The 22,929-nt window shown below is 41.0% G+C and overlaps 1 protein-coding gene across 1 annotated transcript in view; it reads right to left on the bottom strand.

Moving 5' to 3' along the window:
- Nucleotides 1-20,687, bottom strand: part of LOC112393961 (thymidylate synthase-like) — a 45,084-nt gene extending 24,397 nt beyond the window's left edge. The window contains 3 exon segments of the mRNA XM_024736387.1: nucleotides 19,591-19,778; nucleotides 20,341-20,427; nucleotides 20,553-20,687. Of these exon segments, the coding sequence (XP_024592155.1) occupies nucleotides 19,591-19,778; nucleotides 20,341-20,427; nucleotides 20,553-20,687 (410 nt within the window).
- Nucleotides 20,688-22,929: the final 2,242 nt, after the last annotated feature.

Genomic DNA, 22,929 nt, shown 5'->3' with positions numbered 1-22,929 from the left:
TCTGTGCATATCTAATCCAGACCCTTTACTGTCTGCTGTCCTGAATAGAATACTTTGGCTTTCAGTAGTTTGATTATGATGTGTCTAGGTGTGAATGTCTTTGAGTTTATCCCACTTGAAGTTTGTTGAGTTTCTTGGATGTGATTAATGTTTTTTTCTTCAAATTTGGCCGTTATTTTTACAAATATTGTATCTGCCCTTTTCTCTCTGTTTTCTCCTTCTGTGGCTCATATTATGTGTGTATTGGTATGTTTGATGGTGTCCCTCAGTCTCCGAGGCTCTGTTCATTTTTTCTTTATTCTTTTTATATCTGTTCCTCAGACTAGATAATTTCTTTTTTTAAATGTTTTACTTTATTTTATTTAATTTTAAAAATTGAAGTATAGTTGATTTACAATGTTGTGTTAATTACTGCTGTACAGCAAAGTGATTCAATTATACATATATATATATATTCTTTTTGAAAATGTATATTCTTTTTCATTATGGTTTATCAGAAGATATTGAATATAGTTCTCTGTGCTATACAGTAGGACCTTGTTCTTTATCCATTCTATATGTAATAGCTTACATCTGCTAACCCCAACCTACCACTCCACCCCTCCCACAACCCTCTCCCTCATGGCAACCACAAGTCTGTTCTCTATGTCTGTGATTCTGTTTCTGTTTCATAGATATGTTCATTTGTGTCATATTTTACTTTTTAAAAATTCTTATTTATTTTTACTTTTTATACAGCAGGTTCTTATTAGTCATCCATTTTATATACATCAGTGTATACATGTCAATCCTGATCACCCAATTCATCACACACCCCCAAACCCCCCTTTATAGGAATGCAAGAGATTTCTGTGCATTAATTTTGTATCCTGCAGCTTTACCAGATTCATTGATTAGCTCTAGTAGTTTTCTGGTGGCATCTTTAGGATTCTCTATGTATAGTGTCATGTCATCTGCAAACAGTGACAGTTTTACTTCTTCTTTTCCAATTTGTATTTCTTGTATTTCTTTTTCTTCTCCAATTGCCATGGCTAGGACTTCCAGAACTATGTTGAATAATGGGCATGAGGAGTGGACATCCTTGTCTTGTTCCTGATCTTAGAGGAAATGCTTTCAGTTTTTCACCATTGAGAATGATGTTTGCTGTCGGTTTGTCATATATGGCCTTTATTATGTTGAGGTAGTTTCCCTCCATGCCCACTTTCTGGAGAGTTTTATCATAAATGAGCATTGAATTTTGTCAAAAGCTTTCTCTGCATCTATTGAGATGATCATATGGTTTTTATTCTTCAATTTGTTAATATGGTCTGTCACATTGATTAATTTGCGTACATTGAAGAATCTTTGCATCCCTGGGATAAATCCCACTTGATCATGGTGTATGATCCTTTTAATGTGTTGTTGGATTCTGTTTGCTGGTATTTTGTTGAGGATTTTTGCATCTATGTTCATGAGTGATATTGTATCACAATTGTATGTAGTGTCCTTCCTTGTCTCTTGTAACATTCTTTATTTTAAAGTCGATTTTATCTGATATGAGTATTGCTACACCAACTTTATTTTGATTTCCATTTGAACGGAATATCTTTTTCCATCTCCTCACTTTCAGTCTGTATGTGTCCGTAGGTCTGAATTGGGTCTCTTGTAGACAGCATATATATGGGTCTTGTTTTTGTATCCATTCAGCAAGCCTGTGTCTTTTGGTTGGAGCATTTAATCCATTCACATTTAAGGTAATTATCAATATGTATGTTCCTATTGCCATTTTCTTATTGTTTTGGGTTCGTTTTTGTAGGTTCGTTTCTTCTCTTTTGTTTTCCACTTAGAGAAGTTCCTTTAGCATTTGTTGTAGAGCTGGTTTGCTGATGCTGAATTCTCTTAGCTTTTGCTTGTCTGTAAAGCTTTTGATTTCTCTGTTGAATCTGAATGAGATCCTTGCTGGGTAGAGTAATCTTGGTTGTAAGTTTTTCTCTTTCATCACTTTAAGTATATCATGCCACTCCCTTCTGGCTTGTAGAGTTTCTGCTGAGAAATCAGTTGTTAACCTTATGGGAGTTCCCTTGTATGTTAGTTGTCATTTTCCCTTGCTGCTTTCAATAATTTTTCTTTGTCTTTAATTTTTGCCAATTTGATTACTGTGTGTCTTGGCATGTTTCTTCTTGGGTTTATCCTGTATGGGACTCCCTGTGCTTCCTGGACTTGAGTGGCTATTCCCTTTCCCATGTTAGGGAAGTTTTTGACTCTGATCTCTTTCCTTTTCATCTTGTCTGTCTTTCTGTGAATGTGGTTTTTGTTCCACAAGCTGCAGGACTGCAGTTCTTCTTGCTTCTGTTGTCTGCCCTGTCTGTGTCATATCTTAGATTCCACAAATAAGTAATATCATATGGTATTTGCCTTTCTCTTTCTAAGAGAAATGCCATCTAAATGACATTCTTAGTACTTAACATCTATCTATCTATATACATATATATATATATATTACTCTCAACCACTGTGCCACCAGGGAAGCCCCTCAATATATATTTTATATATATTTATTATATTATTTTATTTTTTGCATATCTGTATCTCCTCTACTAAAATGAAAACTCTTTGTGTATAGTAACAATGTCCTGCACCCTCTGAATCCTCAAAGATTCAATATTATAGGCAACCTTCTAAAACTTTGCTGAATGAATCAATAAATAAGAGCATTGTTTTCATGGGCAATAAGCTCTTAATTCCACACGAGGACTGACCAAGTAAAACTACTGGAATTTGGAAACTCATTGGTAAGTTGAAAATTGCCAGCAGCTGCTTTCTTAATTAAGAAAGCAGTTAGTTTTGTAGAGATTTGAACCTAGAAAAATGACTCTAATTGTTTTCACAAATTATTTTCTTGAAAAGTGCTAAGTAGTAAAACCCTAGTGAAATGTGTAACTGAAGAAACTTTCATCTTAGATGCTTTGGGAGAAAGGAGGGAAAACATTGAACTGCAGAAAGATATATGTGCTATTCGTTATTCAATTCTTTTTCACTCGAGATGATGGTTTTAGGTGAAATGTCAGCAGCTTTGTCATCATTCATCTCTTGAGTCTCAAAGCTGATAATTTATATACTTTCTACTTTCCCTGGCATATGACCATTTGCCTCTTGTGCATAAAACAGGCGTGGGTTGCCAGGACTAGTGACTCTGGCTCAGACAGATGGTGAAGTTATCCCTGGTCTCAGATGGTCTTTGTGGTCTGTGGTGTGAGGTGGTTTCCTGGTTGGTAAATTGACATTCTCTTGCCCAGAGAAACTATGAGATGTTAAAGGAGTCTTGTGGGAGAGAAAGGTGCTATAGGATGTTAAAACATATGGGCACCACTCTAGTTCACTGCCAGAGCGAAATAGATTAAGTGAGCTCAGCAAGTTTCCAGTAGAATTCAGTTAATTGTCCTGCCCCACATGAAAGAAGCTTATTAGAAATTTGTTAGGTGATCATAGATTCTCTCTCTTAGTGCACTGTAGAGATTAGTTTTGGCTTATTTAAAAAGAGGTCTTTTCCAAACTTGTTTAACTGTTGGACCATATTTTCTTGGAGCATCTCTTGGGGTTGGTGTTCCACAGACTACATGTTAGGAAATGCTGTGGTCGAGATACATGAAAACGCAGAGTTTAGGTTGCTTTCTAGAACACTCCACCAAAAGCCTTTCAAGCCAAGATCCAGGAAATTTCCTTTTCCTCTTTATTTCCTTTTCTCATTTCCTTCTCTAATCATTCTTCAAGTCCTTGCCAAACAGAAATTCTGATTCAAGCACTTGATAAATACCATGACAGTTAAAGAGAAGTAAGACAAGTTATTTGTTTGGTCTGGGCCTCAGTTTATTCATGTGTAAAGCAAGAAGGTTGGATTATGATTATTAATATCTCTGCCAGCTCTTTAATTCTGTGCTTTTTTGATTCAGAAAGCACAATCCCTGACCCCAAGCTACTAACTCTCTAGCTTGGGATAAAGGCTAATGCAAATGACATAACTAGCAAGCAGTTCACAATGGCACATATCTCTGTGCCAAATAGCGTGGTGCAGATTAGAGGGGCTATACAAGTGCAGACAGGGGAAACCAGTGGGGCCAGAACACTTCTAACTCTCTCTGTTTTTTTCTTGCTCAACAGAGCCCCTAAAACAATGATTTAATGAGAGTGTATTTTGTTATGGAGATATAAAATGCATTTACTACATGGAAAGCCTTTGTTCCATGTCTACTTAGGCTCAGTTAATGACAGTGCAGAGGTTAGCTACAATGTGAGATTAATGAAAACACCTCTGTTGATAATTTAATACTTATTAAAACAATCATTAGGTCACCAATGCTTTTTGCAGAACCTGAAGACTTGAGCTAAAAGATGTTCTAGGCTGAAGGCTTGAATAGGATCCTAGAATGTTAGAGCTAGAAGAGTCCTGAGGGAGCACCAAGGTAAGGGGTCAGCAAACTTTTTCTGTGTAGGCCCAGATAGTAAATGTTTTAGACTTTGCAGGCTGTCAGATCACTGCTGCAACTATTCAACCATACTGTTGAAGTGCAAACTCAGCCATAGACAGTATGCAAATGATTGTGCATGGCTGCATTCTGATAAAACTTTATACACAAAAACAAGAAGCCTGTGGGCTCTAGTTGAAGATGAAGACCAGAGTAGTCTGGCGTTTGATCAAGATCATATGGACTGAATTGTGTCCCCCACCCTCCAGTTCATGTGCAGAAGCCCTAACCGCCAATGTGACTATATTTGGAGATAGGGACTACAGGGAAGTAATTAAGGTTAAATGAGGTCATAGGGTGGGTCCCTGACACAAAAAGTTTAGTGTCCTTGTAAGAAGAGACACCATGGAGCTTGATCTCTTTCTCTCTCTTTCTCTCTCCACCATGTGAGGACACGGCGAAAAAGTAGCTGTGGAATAATAGAAAATATAGTTGTGCCTGCCCCTGGTTCCTGTCACAGAGCTCCTAATATGCCTTGGAATTTTTCCGGGTGATAGGAGCATCTTTTGTTCTAATGAGGCTACTCTTGGTGGGCTCCTGGATGGGGACTTGTCACCAGAAACAGCAAGCCATGATTAGAAGCTTGGAACTTTCAGACCCATCCCTCATTCTCCGGAGAAGGAACAGGGACTGGAAATTGAATTAATAAGCGATCATGCCTATGTGATGACGCCTCCATAAAAATCCCCAAAGTACTGGGTTCATAGAGCTTCCAGGCTGGTGAAAACATCCACGTGCTAGGAGGGTGGCACAGCCCGACTTCACAGGGAAAGACCCTTGCAGATCTCACCCATGTATCTCTTCATCTGACTGTTCATTTGTATCCTTTAAAATATCATTTGTAGTAAATTGGCAGTAGTAAGTAAAACAGTTTTTGGAGTTCTGTGAGTTACTCTAGCAAATTCTCAAACCTGAGACAGGTCATGGGAACTTCCAATTTATAGCCAAGTCAGACAGAGGTCATGGGTAACCTGGGGACCTACTACTTGTGATTGACATCTGAGGTGGAAGGCAGTCTTGTAGGCCTGAGTCTTTATCCTGTGGGGTCAGTGCTAACTCCAATTAGTGTCAGAATTGAATTGTACTGAACTGTAGGACACTCAGCTGGAGTTGGAAAATTGGTCAGGGAAAAACCCCATGTATCTGGTATCTGAAATGTTGAGAACATGAGAGTAAAGGAAAAAACAGTGAATTTCCTCGACAGTGGCTATCTACAGGCCAGGAAGAGAGCTCCCACCAGAGCCTGACCATGCTGGCAACCTGATCTTGGACTTCCAGACTCCAGGACTGTGGGAAAATAAATTTCTGTTGTCTAAACCACTAGGTCTGAGTATTTTGTTATGGCAGCCTGAGCTGACTAACACACACAGCAAGTTTGGAGCAGAGTGAGGGCTGGTGTTGAGATCTGATGGCATTCCAAGCAGCTTTGGGTAGAGAAGAAAGAATATATTATCTTAGGTTTGAAAAGGAAAGTGATAATTTTTTTCCATTTCACCATTGTATACTTTGGTCCAATATACAAATCAATAGATTAAAGAATTAGATCTTCATTTTGGAAAGCTAAAGTGTTGAGTAGGATATAAAATCTGTTAGGAGATTGAAGAAAGCATGAGTGAGGATTTAGACCACATTTCCTAACTTTGCCTCCGAATTAATCTCTCCCTTCTCTGGGTACTTCTGTTATTCATGTGCTTCTCACACCTTGTCTGTTACTACATGTGTGTTTTCATCTCCAGATCTTCTTGATGATAGGGTCACATTTAGTTACTTTACATTACCATAGCATCTAGTTTGTGCTATGCATAGAATGTGAATGCAATAGAATAATCATGGGTGTTACAACACATTCATTCAGTCAACAAATATTTGTTGGACATGTATCAGGTGCCCAGCTCAATATTAGATGATGACGGTGATGGTTAACTAAGAAGACACCACCCTTACCCTCATGGAGCTCATAGACTGGTAGGAAAGCTTGATCCAATAATATAAGCATTCAATTTAAAATACATTCACAAACTTTGATGAATGATTTAAAGGAAAGGTACAATGCAGCAAAGCTATAAAATAGGGAAACCCCCTAAACTTGACAGCTATGTGCGAAAGAATCATACTGGACCACTTTCTCACACAAGATACAAAAATAAACTCAAAATGGATTAAAGACTTAAATGTAAGACCTGAGACCATAAAACTCCAAGAGGAAAACAGAGGCAGTACGCTCTTTGACATTGGTCTTAGCAACATTTTTTGGATCCATCTCCTCAGGTAAGGGAAACAAAAGCAAGTAAACAAATGGGACTATATCACAGTGAATAGCTTTTGCACAGTGAAGGAAACTATCAACAAAATGAAAAGGTAGCCTACTAAATAGGAGAAAATATTTGCAAACGATATATCTGATAAGGGTTAATATCCAAAATATACAAAAAACTCATATAACTCAACATCAAAAAAAACAAAGAACAAAAAACTTGATTAAAAAATGGGCTGGGGCTTCCCTGGTGGCGCAGTGGTTGAGAGTCTGCCTGCCGATGCAGGGGACACGGGTTCGTGCCCCGGTCCAGGGGGCCCCCACATGCCGCGGAGCGGCTGGGCGCGTGAGCCACGGCCGCTGGGCCTGCGCGTCCGGAGCCTGTGCTCCGCGGCGGGAGAGGCCCGCGTACCGCAAAAAAAAAAAAGGGCTGAAGACCTGAATAGATGTTTTTCCCAACATCCTTACAGATGTTGTAAGGAGACAGAAAGTAGAATGGTGGTTGCCAGAGATTTGGGGGAGGGAAAATGAAGAGTTTGTGTTTAGTGGGTAAAGAGTTTCAGTTTTGCAAGATAAAAATAGTTCTATGGATGTTTGGTGGTGATGGTTGCACAGCGATGTGAATGTAGTTAATGCCACAGAACTGTAAAAATGGTTAGTATGGTAAATTTTATGTTACATGTATTTTATCACAGTTAAAGAAAGTTATACCTGTGACTGAGGAAGCAGGGGGTCACCCACAGCCCTAAGAGATGGTGTGTCCCATGCAATATTTGGGACGTACTTACACTAAAGAATGATTTGTTATTTATCTGAGATTCATATTTAATTGTCATGCACTTTTTATTTGCAAACTCTGGCAACCCTACCCAAGAAGCCACACTTGCCATTTGAACCAGAACTTGCTTTGAGTGATGAAAGCTAGCAATAGCATTCTAAGAAATGTAAAATACCAGAGAACGCTGTCTTATCCTTTTTCACCTGTGTTACTTCCCTGCGTTAGCCAGCTACTTAACACTGAGAATGATGACGTACGTAAAAGGAAAGACCAGGCAACCTAGAGTTCCTATTCCTTTCAGTCCTTCCTTAGTCATCAGTTAGCCTAAGGTAGAGGGTTGGTTGCTAGAATATGCATGTATCAAGAAGTGAAATAAAAACAATTGAATTAGTTTTGTGCAGTGTTTCCACTGTTTTCATAAGAGCTAAATGAATATACAAGCTATGAGAAAATAAAATAGGGAAACCCAAGAAAACTTTCCTAAGGAAATGGTGTTTTGTGGTGAGATCTGAAAAATGAGTAGGCTTTAATCAGGTGAAGGAAAGATATGGGGTGTAAAAATAAGGGCAGAGACCTTAAGATGAAAGGAAGCATGTTGATTTGAGGAATTGATTGGGGCTGGGATGGCTGGAGCACAGATACACAGATGAGTCTGGAGTGAGTAACATGGCCTGGCCACTCAGAACCCCATGGGCTGGATTAGTGGTTGTCCTAAGCATATCAAGAAGCCACTGCAGAGCTTTAAGCACCTTTAAGACTGTTCAGGCTGCAGTGTACCACAGGAGAACAAAAGTGACTGTGAGAAGGCCAGTTCAGAGATACTTGCTGTACGATGGTGCTTTGAATCACAGATCTCAGTGGTTGAGCTGGAGAGAAGCAGATGGAATTGAGGGTTTTAGGAGGACTTGATGAGGGTTAAATAAGGAGCTGACAGTGTGCAAGGTGTTGGGTAATTCCTAAGTACCTGGCTTGTGAAACTTGAGAAGTGAGGGTGTTGGTCCTTGGGTGGAGGACACTAGGAGAGAGCTGGGTTTCAGAGAGGACAGGTGGGAGTGGGTTGTGATTGAGATTGGGGCACTTGTGGAGGTATTGGTTAGGCAGCTGGGATTGTGGACCTTGGTTACACTCTCCCTAACCACAATTAAAATTTGTGATATCTTTCAAAGGTAAAGGGAAAGCAAAAGTATTTTGGATGAAAAATGAATACAGAAGGACTAACTCGCCTGCCTCTGATTTATTATCCTGGGCAGATACCCCGGAGCTGTGTCTGATAGGAAATCCCAGTGCTGGGGGTGGCTTGAAGTAAAATGATACAGACCAGGATCATCCTTCGTAAGTTTTATAGATGAGATGGTAGCTTCTTCAGACCGTGATACCACATCCTTTGGTATCTTCCCATCCATGTTTAAAAATCTGAGCTTCCTTCTTACAAGATCTTGCATGACTTGGCCTCAGTCTACGTCTCTAATGTCATCTGGCTTTCCTCTCCCTAGATTCTAGCCAGGCTGGCTCCCTGCTTGTTCCTTTCACGAACCAAACTTGCTCTGCCTCAGGCCTTTTGAACTTGAGTTCTCTTCTTGGTGTGCACCTCCCTTGCTCTATTAATGACAGCTCCTTCTCTGCACGAGATTTAAGCTTAAATTCCTCCTCCTCAGTGGAGCCTTCCCTGTTCATCCAACCTAAACACTTGTGCTCATCACTTTCTATTCCATTACCCTGTTTTATTTTCTTCATTTATCTCACAGTCGCCGAAATTGGGTTTACGTATTTTCTCATCTATTTCTCCCTATTGAATGAACCCTTATGAGAATGGCAACTGGGTCTACTACCTTGTTCAGTGCCTTCAGACCTATCACAGTGTCTGTTAAGGTGGAGATACTCAATACACTTCTGCTTAGGGAATGAGTTCTATTAGGCATTGGGAAAACACAGATAAATGTTGAGTAGGAATCTAAATCTTGAGGGCTGCAAGTGTCAGACTTTGGAGAAACATTGGTGCTCTAGAGAAGGGTAGGGTGTGGGGGATAAGTTCTGTGCAGAGATACGAAGGCCAAATAGTTCTGAAAAATCCACTAGAAACATTCTTAGCCCTCCTCAGACTCACTGACCTATATTAACCCAGATCCCCTTCCCTATGAAAACGTAGGGAAGCACCTCAAACACCACAGCTTGAAGGCTACTACCTGGTATACCTGTTGCCAGCAGGTACGTTGTATATAGAAACAATGTAAGCTCCCTTTTTGAGAAAGAAAATATAAAATCAGAAGCATGAGTCTCCTTTAAGAGGAAAATCATCTTTAATTAAAGGAAAGCTAGTAAACAGTCTGCTTGGACCTAAAATTGCTTAGTTTCTGCATGCTATTAAATTGGATTTATGATCTAATAAAGCAAACAAAGGGCTTTGGATAGCTGAACAATAAACTAAGATGAAAAATTTTGAGAAATATTAAAATCGATTAAACCCTCTGTTCTCTACAATAAGGGACAGATTTCTTCTCTGGATTTTTCTTCCATGCAATATAAAGAGATAGGGACTGTCTTGCTGTCAGATTGTCTTGCTACAAGACTACACTTCTATGCTTGTAAAGCTTATTTTAATCATTGCAGAAAATCATAAAACATGGCAGGTTTAGGGAATAATCACAGGTTAGAAATTTTACCCACTTAATCAACTCGGATATAACTGAACCTAAAATAAACTTTCTAGCAACAATGTAGAGAATGAATCCCCCAAATGAAGAGCTGGTTCTGATCTGAATCCTGAATAGCATCAGTCAGTGACAGCCCGCTGCACTTGCCCCTAGTATCGGCTGGGGTCATCTCCAGGGTCATACCCCAGATAGAACTTGGAAGGTCACTGCCAACGTCTGCCTCTCTGATCTTTTAGCTCATTTTTTATATGCTTAAGTCCTTGATCAACCCTCTTATGATTGAGATATTCTTTTAAAAACACCATTATTTTTCTGAACATAAAAGTTACATGTATATATTGTAGGAAGTACAGGAAAATATAAAGGAGATAGAAATCCCTGCATCATATCATCAAAGGGAAAAAAAGGTTAATATTTTGGGGTATTTTTACCTGGGCTAAGTTGTTTTATTTTTTTAGAAAATTTGTCTTATAATGTGTTATTTCCTGCTTTTTCTTTTTACTTAACATATCATGAACATTTCCCCATGACATAAACTGCTTTTTTGTGAAAATAATATTAATGGCCCCATAAATATTCCATTGTATAGACTACCATTCCCCTACTTTTATTTATTTAATTAATACATTTATTTATTTATTTATTTATTTATTTATTTGGCTGCCTTGGGTCTTTGTTGCTGCGCGCGGGCTTTCTCTAGTTGTGGTGAGTGGGGGCTACTCTTTGTTGTGATGTGCGGGCTTTTCATTGTGGTGGCTTCTTGTTGCAGAGCAAGGGCTCTAGGTACGTGGGCTTCAGTAGTTGTGGCACATGGCTCAGTAGCTGTGGCTCATGGGTTCAGTAGCTGTGGCTTGCAGGTTCAGTAGCTGTGGCTTGCAGGCTCTAGAGTGCAGGCTCAGTAGTTGTGGTGCATGGGCTTAGTTGCTCCGCAGCATGTGTGATCTTCCCGGACCAGGGATCGAACCTGTGTCTCCTGCATTGGCAGGTGGATTCTTAACCATTGTGCCACCAGGGAAGTCCCTCCCCTACTTTTATTTATTTATTTTTTATAATTTATTAATTTATTTTTGGCTGTGTTGGGTCTTCGTTTCTGTGCGTGGGCTTTCTCTAGTTGCGGCGAGCGGGGGCCACTCTTCATCGCAGTGTGCGGGCCTCTCACTGTCGCGGCCTCTCTTGTTGCGGAGCACAAGCTCCAGACGTGCAGGCTCAGTAGTTGTGGCTCACGGGCCTAGTTGCTCCGCGGCATGTGGGATCTTCTCAGACCAGGGCTCAAACCTGTGTCCCCTGCATTGGCAGGCAGATTCTCAACCACTGCACCACCAGGGAAGCCCCCCCCCCCCTTACTTTTAGACGAGTGGATTGTTTCCAGTCTCTTCCCTCTCTGTCTTGTTTCCGCCCTCCCTGCCTTCCTTGAATTTTGTAAATCTCAATTAAGCTGTTAATTCTTTTCAAGATGGCAGATTGAGTTATATAGTTAAGTCATAACTTGATAATCTTTAGTAACATACCACATTTTATTAATTATTAATAGTCACAGAAAAATGAAAAAAAATGTAGAGTTGGGAGAGATGGTTGAGTAAGTATTGCCAAATACCAAACTTTTATTTTCAGTGAAGGTAAGGTTTAGTTTTAGGACCAACATTATACAGAGAAAGGTTTCACTGTCATATAGATTAGTTTCCATTCAGACTACAAAGTGCTTCCGGCTCTGTCACATAAAATGAGATGCGTTTACGGAAACTTCTTGGTTTGCAGCTTCAAATCTGAGTTGCTCTTGGCATTTGTCTCCTTTCCTGCCAGGCAGAGGTGCTCTGTACAGTTTCTGCTCTGCACCACTGGCTACGTGATTCTGTTCCTCTCAACATGTTATATTCTACATCAAGTTCTGGTAGCCCATGTGATTCTTTGCTTCCTTGTATTCTTTATCATGGTGCCATTTTGGGCAAGAATCCTTCAAGACCGTGAGTAATATTTTTCTTATGGACATCAAACAGATAGTGGGGCATCTGAACCGAGGCCTGTTACCTTTTCCCAATCAGTGAAATCCTGGATGTGCTTATCGAAGTGAGATTCACTCGTCTAGCTAGGTGAATAGTTGCCCACTGGATTTAGCAGCTGATTCTCCTAGATGATCCATATTCTTTTAGTTACAGGGATAAGCAACAGAATGTTGTGTTGGTGGAGAAGGTGGTTGCAGTAACGACGGGGATATTTTTGAGTAGAAAATACACGACAAACCCAGTGTAAAGCATGGAAGGTCTGGATTCCAGGTTTAGGATGAAGCTGGGAAAAATTCTCAGGGTTCCCTCATGAGGAACTTTTCTTCCATGTTCAGGAAGAGGTGACAAAGGATCAGATGTGATAGCCCCTTGGTCTTCTTTACTCCTTTTCCAGGGAGAGCTGCATTATTCAGAGAGGAGCTGCAGTAGCAGTGGCAGAAAGTGCCAGGTAGGTCAAAATAGTGAGAGTCCCAGCGGTGAGTAGCCTCAGTGCACTGTGGTCCAGATGGCAGAGCTAGTCAGCTGTACTGCTAAGGAGGTGGCTTCTAATTTGTTTTTATCAGTAATTTTTTATGAACAGCTTTGTTGGATTAGAGTTCTAGAAGTATTTGGGAAGATGTAAATGCTCAATCACTTTTCGTATGAAAACTCAGTTTCTTTTTTTTGCGGTACGCGGGCCTCTCACTGTTGTGGCCTCTCCCGTTGTGGAGCACAGGCTCCGGACGTGCAGGCTCAGCGGCCATGGCTCACAGGCCTAGCCGCTCCACGGCATGTGGGATCCTCCTGGACCGGGGCACGAACCCACGTCCCCTGCATCGGCAGGCGGGCTCTCAACCACTGCTCCACCAGGGAAGCCCTGTTTCCTTTTTTAAACTGTGTTGGTGGAAGTCACACAGTCAGTCCTTGGAAGAGTCTGGGAGAGTTCAGGCCAGTGGCCGGAGTTCACAGAGTCTGTGAGGACAGCACTGGGGTCCAGGCTGCTTCTCTGCATCAGTAGTGACATGTTAGGCTGAGGTCTCTGCTTGCACCTAACATTTCCCTTTAGGAAACATCTTGCCTCTCTCAGGCTTTCAGGTCTCATTGCTGCGAGTTCAGGAAGAGGCAGTGTAGTCAGGGTGGAAACAGGTACTTGGGGTCGCCTCAGGAGTGGGCAGTAGAGGGCTGTGTGTATGGTTGCGGGTGGTGGCATCCTCACAGGATTGATTTTGTATATTGATGGAAGTCCTGGCTGACCACGTTATTATTCATGGCAACAATTTTAGGTAGTTAATTATTTATTACATCCTTTCCCCCTAGTGGATGTAATGGAACAAGAATTTTTATACCAGGGCTACACAAGTGTTGTCCTTTTACGTTTTGTAATGGAAGGCACTTTTGCCAGTTTAAAGATAATTGCTATCATTAAATATTGATAGAGACTTTTTTTTTTAAGTTTCTAGAAGTAAAAATGAAGGGAACAACTCTGGGAAATATAATCAATGTGCCCTGGACTTTTCATCCAATGAGACCTGGACCTCAAGGAGTAAGAAAATTATGTGGAAGGAGGATGCCTTCCTATTTGTTTTTTAACAACAGACCTCCCAGGTTCTAATTATTGCCTGACATGTGAGCCAAAGGAGACATTTTACAAGGCAAAATATATGAAAGAACTAGCAGTTTACTACTGATATCAAACCAGAGTATAACTGTGTGTCTCCTATAACCGAGGGCACACTGCCCTGAAAAGAGTTTAGAGGGAAGTTGTTAGGTGTAAATTGGCCTCAGCAATAGAAGCAAGGCTAATTAGAAGGCAAAGGCCTCTGACATCACTATGCAGAATGGAGTCTCAGGCTTGAATGACTAAAACAATGGCAGGCTCTGGACAGGTGAAAGCAGAGGAAATTGTGAGCGGGAATGGACCTTGTCTTTAGCAGTAGAAGGAACAGAGCAGTCAAACCCTGGAGCCCTGTCCTGTAGGGCTTTGGCTGCCTTGAGAAACGCACGCGCTCTACCTTTTTCCTCTTGTCCCAGGTTACTCTCCAATGGCATTTACTTTTATACGAATAAAATGAAGTTGCTCATTCACTTTCTCTTTCCAAAAAGGATTTGAAGAAGTTAATGGAACATCAAGGGTGAACTCAAATGGAGGAAAATAACTTACAAATAGGTAATGTGGAGTCTCAAGCGGGAGATTGTGCCTGTGGGATGAGGGAGGGGACGGGTTTGCCTAGTAGCAATGGCGATGGCATGCTATGGTGGCTGTGGGGAGCTGTTTAACAGAAGATTGCTGCATGTGTGTGTGTGTGTGTGTGTGCGTGTGTGTGTGTGCGCGCACGTGCGTATGTGTGTTTGTGTATGTGTAGGGTGGTCATTTTAACCTCCTACTACTGGGTCAGCCTGCAGCCACTGTTAAGGCTTCACAGATTTGGAGGGGTTGTGTGTTTCATTTGGGGAAATTTAAAGGTCTCCCTTAACATTTAGCCACCCCTGGAGCCCCCAGTCTGGTTATGAATGTTTCAGTGGGTGAATGGCAGAGCTCTTTGGCACTGGCAGCTGGAACCTTGCACACACACACTTCTTCCTTCCTCTGATTGTGTTAAGTCAGCGTAGCCCTCGGACCCCATGGCTGGCAGTCCGGGGACATCCCCCCGTTGGTTTTGTTAGGGCAGTATTGGGATTTTTTGGTGGCATCTTTTACCAGCTCTCAAAATTTTCTCAGATACATCTTGATGAGATGACACCTAGAAGAAAAAGGGAAATCTTATTGGGATTGAACAAAAAATACAACATTTGAAATAACATTGTGAAATAAAATTGGCTGTAGCAATGGAGAACTTAGGACTGTGGATAGTGGTATGTTAAAATTCACATGCCTCACAGATGTGCAAAGCAAATGGAGTTTCTTTGTTTCCTAAAACTGATGTAATCTTCCTTTACCAGACCACACTTAAGCTGGGTGGGGATAGGTAGTGGGAAGTGTGGAAATTAACTTTAAACTTGTCAATTTATGCTATCTCTGTACCTTTGGGTTTAAATAGTCTCTCTTGGATGACTAAGTCCCCTTTGGGTAAATATTCAGTCTTTTAGATGCCCATCCCCCCTGCCCCTCCCACTCTAAAATGGTACCTAGATAGATGGAAGGGTAGGGTGTGTGTGACCTCGTGTTAGCAGGGGAGAGATGGGAGTTTCAGACCCATGCAGTGTTCTTTGGTTCCTCATTGATCTTCACCGGGCCATGGCTGATCTGTCTGTTCCCTGTGCTACTGTTGGAGAGGGCCTATCTGCTCATTTGGAGGTCAGATCCCCAATATTGAGTTCTTGCTTTAGGCTCTGATCATGAAGCCCTTGACTGTAGCTACCAATTTGTCCTAATTGCAGCTCCTCACAGATCCCCTCTGGTCTCCAAACCCCTGTTCTGGAGCAGGTGAGAGGTCCCAGATCTCTTGGATACCTTCTTTTTTTTTTTTTTAAACTTAAAAAAAAATTAATTAATTAATTTTTGGCTGCGTTGGGTCTTCGTTGCTGTGTGCGGGCTTTCTCTAGTTGCAGCGAGTGGGGGCTACTCTTCGTTGTGGTGCGCAGGCTTCTCACTGCGGTGGCTTCTCTTGTTGTGGAGCACGGGCTCTACGCACGCGGGCTTCTTCTGTTTAGGTCTTCTGGCAGGCGGATTCTTAACCACCGCACCACCAGGGAAGCCCTTGGATGCCTTCTTAAAAAAGTTTTTTTTTATTGAAGTATAGTTGATTTACAATGTTGAATTAGTTTCAGGTGCACAGCAAAGTGATTCAGTTATATATATATATATTTGTTTTTCAAATTCTTTTCCATTCTAGGTTTTTCCAAGACACTGAGTATATAGTTCCCCGTGCTATACAGTAGGTCCTTGCTGGTTGCATGCCTTGCTCAAGCCTTGGGCAGCCAGGAGCACTGCCAGGGCTCCTCTGTCTAGGCTCCTCCCTCTACCAGGGCTGCACTTTTTTCCCATGCTGCTTAGGATGAAGCCCTCCCTGTAGCCTCACAGGCTTCCCAAGCTCTGCCCAGGAAAGCACACCAAATCACAAATCCTACCAAAAGCTCCAGTGCTTCACTGTGTCTGTCTGTGTGGATGTTTCTAACATGCCTCCTACTCCCAGAGCCCCACTTCAGAGTGGACAGTGAAATCACGGGCATTGGATCTCTCCTCCGCGTATTGCACTGGGATTTGGAAGTGGAAAGCTTTCCATGTTCTCTTCCTGTCTGGAAGGGCCTTTCTCCACATCATATTCTCCTGCTTCCTGATGTGGCGTTGACTTTCGCCTCCTGTTGCACCATCATAACGGAGTGGCTGCCAGGGAACAGGACCCATACATCAGTGATAGTATCACAAATATTTTCCCAGTTATGTGCATATTAGGAGACAGTGGGGAGCCCCTGGCATCCTTAGAGTTGTTGTGGAAGTTTTCTGTTGTAACAGTTGTTGGGAATGGAAGAGGAGTGGTGGTTGATCAAATACTATGTATGGTTTTACTAAACATTAAAATCATAAATGTGGGAACCGGAAACCTTTTGCCTCTGCAAATTGAGCATCCACAGTTTTGTGTTAGAAACTGCTATTAAAACTCCCTGCTTTCAGAACTTGGCTGCTGTAAAGGTCCTGAAAAAAAATTGTAGTTTGGCTGGAGATGTTCATGCTTGGTTTCAGCACATTCACAGAACATTCACAGGAAATAATTGCAAGTTCACACAATATGATCTGTGTGGGTGTGATTCAGATCAGCTCTCAAGAGCACAGAATGAAGGCTCTCAGCCATTTATGCAAAGAAACATTAAAATAATGATAAAAGGATCCAGTATGATTGAGGGGAGTGGAAAAGAATTAGATATTAAGGCACAAGTTTTTATCTTTTTGGGAATCAAAAGCTGCTGGGCACATCAGTAGATTTGAACTTCTATTGAGAAGTACTCTTAGGGTTTTAAGGACTTGAGTCGTGTTAGTTTTGTTTGCTGAATCCTGGTCATAATAACATTTCATTTTGTGGGGAAATAATAGGAGGCAGGAACAATGAAGGAGCACAGAAGGGGGCTTACTCTTTATAAAAAAAAAGTGCGAAAGATTTGAGACTTGATTCTCACCAAATGGGGAAGAAAGTATCTTTGTGCAGCCAATCCTGTGTCCCGAGAGACCTCTGAGTACCAAACCTTGATCTGAACACTGTGAGGGCTAAGTGGGAAGGTGGAAGATGGGACCTGACCTTGAGATTCATACAACCTATTCTGGGAGGTAGAACAATCTTACGTGGAAGTATGACTTCACAAAACTAAATACAAGTTAACACCAATTAAGAGGTGCCCAAATGAAAACAGAAATCTGAAAACATGAACCTGGAAGACTAGAATCATGTATATAGAACAGCTATATGTATGACTAATGATCAAATATACGATAAAGACATAAATATATAGTTCAATTTAACCATACTTATAGCTCGCATCTGAGTTGTACTTGACAGTTTTCAGAGCATTTTCAGATACTTATTTTCACATTTTTCACATACAGTTGCTACAGCATGGACTCACCACTGCTGTTCTCCACCACTAGAACCGTGCCTAACATGTAGCGGGCACTCAGTTTTTTTTTTTCTTAATGACTTAAAACAACAAACATTTATCATCTCACACACCTTCTTTGTGAGAGGCCTCACGACGGCGGCTAGCTACCTTCAGGCTGAGCAGTGCAAGAGACAGCAATGATTATTTGTTGAATGAATGAACCATATAGTTTGAAGGAGCCTCAGAGGTATTCTGGATCCTCCTCCAATTCAAGCAGTTCTCTTCACTGGTAGTGTTTAAACATTTCCAGTGACGGTGAGCACATGGCCTCTTCAAGTGGCCCATTCCATCGTCAATAATGAAATCAGCTACCACGCTGGACATTATGCTAGGTCATCTTCCTATCACACTGTGCTCCCTCTTGTCAGATACCTCTGATTATAAGAAAGCTCTTTCTTGCTTTGAATTGAAATCTGCCTCTTACCACCTTCCTCCAACTGTATTCATTTTGTTCTCCTAAGCTTTAGATGGGGTGCCCATCAGGACACTTTAGAGAAAAATTAAGAGTTTTGAAAGTGAAAGGAGCTACAAATAATTAAAATGAACGTGTTTTGATGTGTTTTCTAATTCATTAGCAAAGTTTTTTTTTTTTTGGATTTTATACCAACTTTATTAAACATTTTTCAAGTTCAATTACTGTAACCATGTATATAAATTTAAAAATTAGTAAATTTTACCATTATAGTTACATTTTTGTTGGTGGAATGTTGCAACTTATTTGGACATAATTATAAATTATGTTATACTGTAATCAATGCCAAGTCATTTCTGCTCCATAGGTTGTACCTATATATTTTTTGTTGTTTGTACTAGGAAATATATCAGACTTATCAGAACAGCCATTGACACAGCATGATTAGGACACATGGATTTTAATCAAGGTTTTCTTTTCAGCTGCTCTCTCCATGGGTTCCTTAATTTAGTAAGAATATTGCTTTGACCATGACACTGTACTCTGAAAATTATATTTCCACCATAGAAATTTTAATATCCACTGTTGAACTTCTTCTTGAGATGAGTAGAAATATTGAAAATATTAGAGCTATTTTTGGAATTAACTGATTTTCTCTTTGAAACTTCAGTCCTGATCCTGATGGAACACTGACAGTTTTTAACTGTGAAGTTTTTTTGCTTACAGAGTCAATCCATGCAGCCTTCTCTTTATTTTTGGTATATGCACAGAAACATTTGGAATATAAAATAAGTGAAATTAATTTAGAAGAACAGTCATTTGATCTAGATCAAAAGTTGTGTCTCACAGAGTGATATATAAATAAATCGTGTGCAGTTGAAAGTGTTAAACCTTTATCTTTGGGCACAGTCTTCTGAAAATAACTTTTGAAGTAGACGCTGACTCTTTTCAGAGATTCGTGTCTTCAGGTTTTCATGTGGTCAGTGACATCACTATAGCCCCCATGGTGGATGGTAACTCTTAACATTCTTGAAAAATAGAAATTTAGTACTTATTATTTTATTAATAAGCACTTAAAAATTCATTGCTGCGAAAGGTTTATTACAAAATAAAAAAGCATTACCAAATAATAAAACTCCCTACAATAAATGGCAAAAACACTGGAGTAGGGTGTTTAGACTACTTTCTGTGTTGTAGTCTATGGCAGGACAGGCCAGAGTCCGCTTTAAATTTCCCACATTTCCCACTCTTTGGTGCGGTGGTCCCCAACATTTTTGGCACCAGGGACCGGTTTCGTGGAAGACATTTTTTCCACTGGCGTGGGTGCAGGTGGGGGTGGGGAATGGTTCGGGTGGTGATGTGAGCGATGGGGAGCGATGGGAAGCGGCAGATGAAGCTTCGCTCGCTCGCCTGCCCGCCACTCACCTCCTGCTGTGCGGACCGTTCCTAACAGCCCCAGGGTCCAAGGCCTGGGGCTTGGGAACCCCTGCTTTGGTGAACTGGGGGGTGTGCCGTCTTTGTGCATCCAGACATCTCAGGGGCCAGTCCACCAAGCTGCCAGTAGAGGGAGCAATGCTGAATCTGTCTTCCACACCTGAGATGGGTAGTTTCTCCTGTGTTTGTATACGAATGTCGTTTATCATATGGGTGAGTGAGCACCCTGCATGCTGTTCTTGAAAGGGAGGTACTGGTTACATTGTCTCTGGAAAGAGTCTGGAAAAGAGCGATGGGTTGTTAATCATCTTTCAGTTGGAAACCATGTGTAAAAGTTAGATCTCTGTTCATTGCATATAGGTCTTACACAAAGTTAAATGAAAATTAAGGCGGAAGGCGGAAATACAAAGTGGAAGTCTACCAAACCCATTCTGAGTTATCTTCATGCAGCTTTAATAAAAATGTTTCCAATAGGACGAAGGCTAAACTGGCCCTGGGTCAACAGACAAAGCCAGTACCGTCCTAGGGACAATGAGAGTTATGTTCATTCTAGTTAAGGAGAAGTAACTGCTCTCCTTCACCATGGCTTAGCCCTTCTCATGTTCGAAGCTTCCTTCTTTGCTTCAATTGACCTCTTCTCTGAGCTAAGCATCCTCAGTTCCTTCCTCTGTTCATCCTATGAAGGAGATGCCTGTAATGTCCTCTCTCTGGGTGAAGGGTAGGACTATTCAGTGTCCTTACTTTTACTTCATGTTTGATGAGCTGATCAACCACCTGTTCCCACCTATGTGGGTCAACTCCTCTGGCACTGCCCTTGGACATGATGGGCTACGAGCGGTATATAGGAAAAAAGAATTCCGGGACAAGATAGGCAGCTATTTCATGCTCCCAGTTCTGCCCAGAGGACAGACTGTGTTTCTCTGCTTCCTTCCCCCCACCTCCATTCATTTTACCTGTCCTGTACTGTCTTCTCTGCCAGCCTCTTCTATACCACTTGCTTCTTTGGAAGCTCGGCTTTGAATCTGGGTCTGTCCTAAGTTATCTAAAAGCCAGGGGAGAGGATGACGAGTTGGCTTCTTCTGTCTCATCACGGTGGTCTGGCTCGCCTCTATTCTTCCTTTAACCTATGACATTCACATGCTTTCTACACCTGGCAGTTCTTATAAAATTCGTGTGCACATAACTTGTTACCTTAAATGAGCACTTTTTTCATGGTAGAGGAAGAAGAGGAACACATTATCCTGGAGTCAGAATTGAACTTAGTTCTCAGACTTTGTCTACTGCTTATTTCCGCAAAACGCATTATTTGTGCCCTTATAGAACTGCTGGTTGCTCTTTAATTTAGATGCCTGTTGTATAGACCATCAGGCACGAGGAACACACCCTCACGTCTCCTTCTAGAGAACCTCCCTAGATCTCCTTTCCCTACCTCACCTGTGCTCATTACATTGCTGCCCACATTGCTCCAGGCAGAGGGTGAAAACATTGGAGGGAGATGTCAAGGCGGTGAGCGCAAGGCTGGACAACTTTGCAAAGCGATCAGTCAGAGCAGAAGATTGTAGATTGTGGTGTACGTGATTCCTGTCCCACTCTTCACCCATAGAAATGGTGCAGGGTTTAGACTTGCTAATGGGCTCACAGAATGCTATTGCTGGTCAGAATCTTTGCAATCATATGTGTCCAATCCTTTCATTTTACAGAAGAGAAATCAGAAGTTCAGGGAGATGTCAGTCTGGGAGTAGAATATGTGTCTCTTGACTCTGCTCATCACAGGGTCTTCTTATTCATGGGTACCTGGCATAGGAAGAGTTGGGGGACAGAAGAGAAAAGAGCAGGGATTTTGGAAAAAGCATTGGTCTGGGAGTCAGGAAATTTCTGTTCTAATACCATTTCTGTAATCACATATCTGCATGATTTTGGGAAGTCAATTTCCTTCTTTAAGCATCAGTAACCTTATTTATGAATTGATAATGTCTAATGTCTCTTCCATCTCTAAAGTTCCACTGTGTGGTTGCTTTTCTTCTAGCATTTGCTGAGACTTACTATGGGTTAGGTCCTGTGCTAAACACATATTTAACCTGTAAACGATTCTGAGGTACATTCTGTTATTATCCCATTTTACAGATGAGGAATCTGGAAAACAGAGGTTAAATAAATTGCTCAAGTTTCCAGAGCTAATAAGTGGCAGAGTTTGGAACATAACTCCAAAGCACACCCAGTGAGTGGAAGATAAATGTATGCATGTGTGTGTGTGTGTGTGTGTGTGTGTGTGTGTGTGTGTGTACACGTAAAGGAGTTCCTGAATCTGCTGTATTTACTGGGGCACCAAGGAGGTGTTTAGTATTAAAGGCTGAGAAACATTGAATTGAGTCCTAGGAGCAAATGTAAGGTAATAGGTTTTGGGTAAAAATGTTGCCCACTGATGCCAGTTGAAGTCTTTGTGCAGATTGTTGAAAATGAAAGCGTTTTCTTATTGAGCTACCGGACACATGCCTCATAGCGCTTAGTTCATTCTGGCTTCATAAAATGCCTTTGTTCGCTGTCATTTGCAATTACATTTCCCTGATTACCTCCTCAAGTTAAAGTATTTTTCTCCACTTTCATAAAAAAGAGGCTAAAAATAATAGGCAATATTATAATAGTCAATTCATCATCAGAGAATTGATTTAAGATCTATTATGACAGGCAAGCAAAAGTGAAATTTTAATGAAGACTCTTGAACAACACTTTTTCCTCTTTGATTCTTTAATAGACTGACAGTTTGTCATTTTTTTAAAAGGGTTTGTATTTTGCACTGTCGTTATGCTGGGTATAGTGCCATATATTCTCTCTTATGAGGTGACGTCTTGAACAGAGCAATACTCCAGGTTTCCCATCTCCCAAGGGAAAATGTGTATAGCATTACTTCTTGAAGTGCATGGTTTTTATATAGCAGTAATCCTCAAACATTTTTCTTTATTGAAGAATAATTTACATGTAGTAAAATGCACAGATCTTAAGTTCAGTGATTTCTGATAAGTACATACACCTGGGTTATCATTCAAATCGCGATACGAAACATTTTTTTAATCTTTGAAAGTTCCCATGTGCCCCTTTTTAGTCAAATCCTCCCACTCAAGACAACCACTGTAGATACATTTTTTTCGGCCTATTGTTTGACTTCGTATAAATGGAATAATTAGTCAACATATTGTTTTGAGATTCATCCATGTTGTTCCATGTATTCATAGCTTTTCCCTTTTTATTGCTGGGTAATATTCATATCCCATTGTATGAACATACCACAGTTTAGTTACTTGCCTGTTGGTAGATGTTTGGGTTGTTTCCAGT

Source organism: Neophocaena asiaeorientalis, unplaced genomic scaffold, assembly GCF_003031525.2.
Source record: "Neophocaena asiaeorientalis asiaeorientalis breed wild unplaced genomic scaffold, Neophocaena_asiaeorientalis_V1.1 scaffold134, whole genome shotgun sequence".
NCBI lineage: Eukaryota > Metazoa > Chordata > Mammalia > Artiodactyla > Phocoenidae > Neophocaena > Neophocaena asiaeorientalis.
Note: the sequence above shows the minus strand (reverse complement) of the source record. Positions and strands in the feature narration are given on the sequence as shown.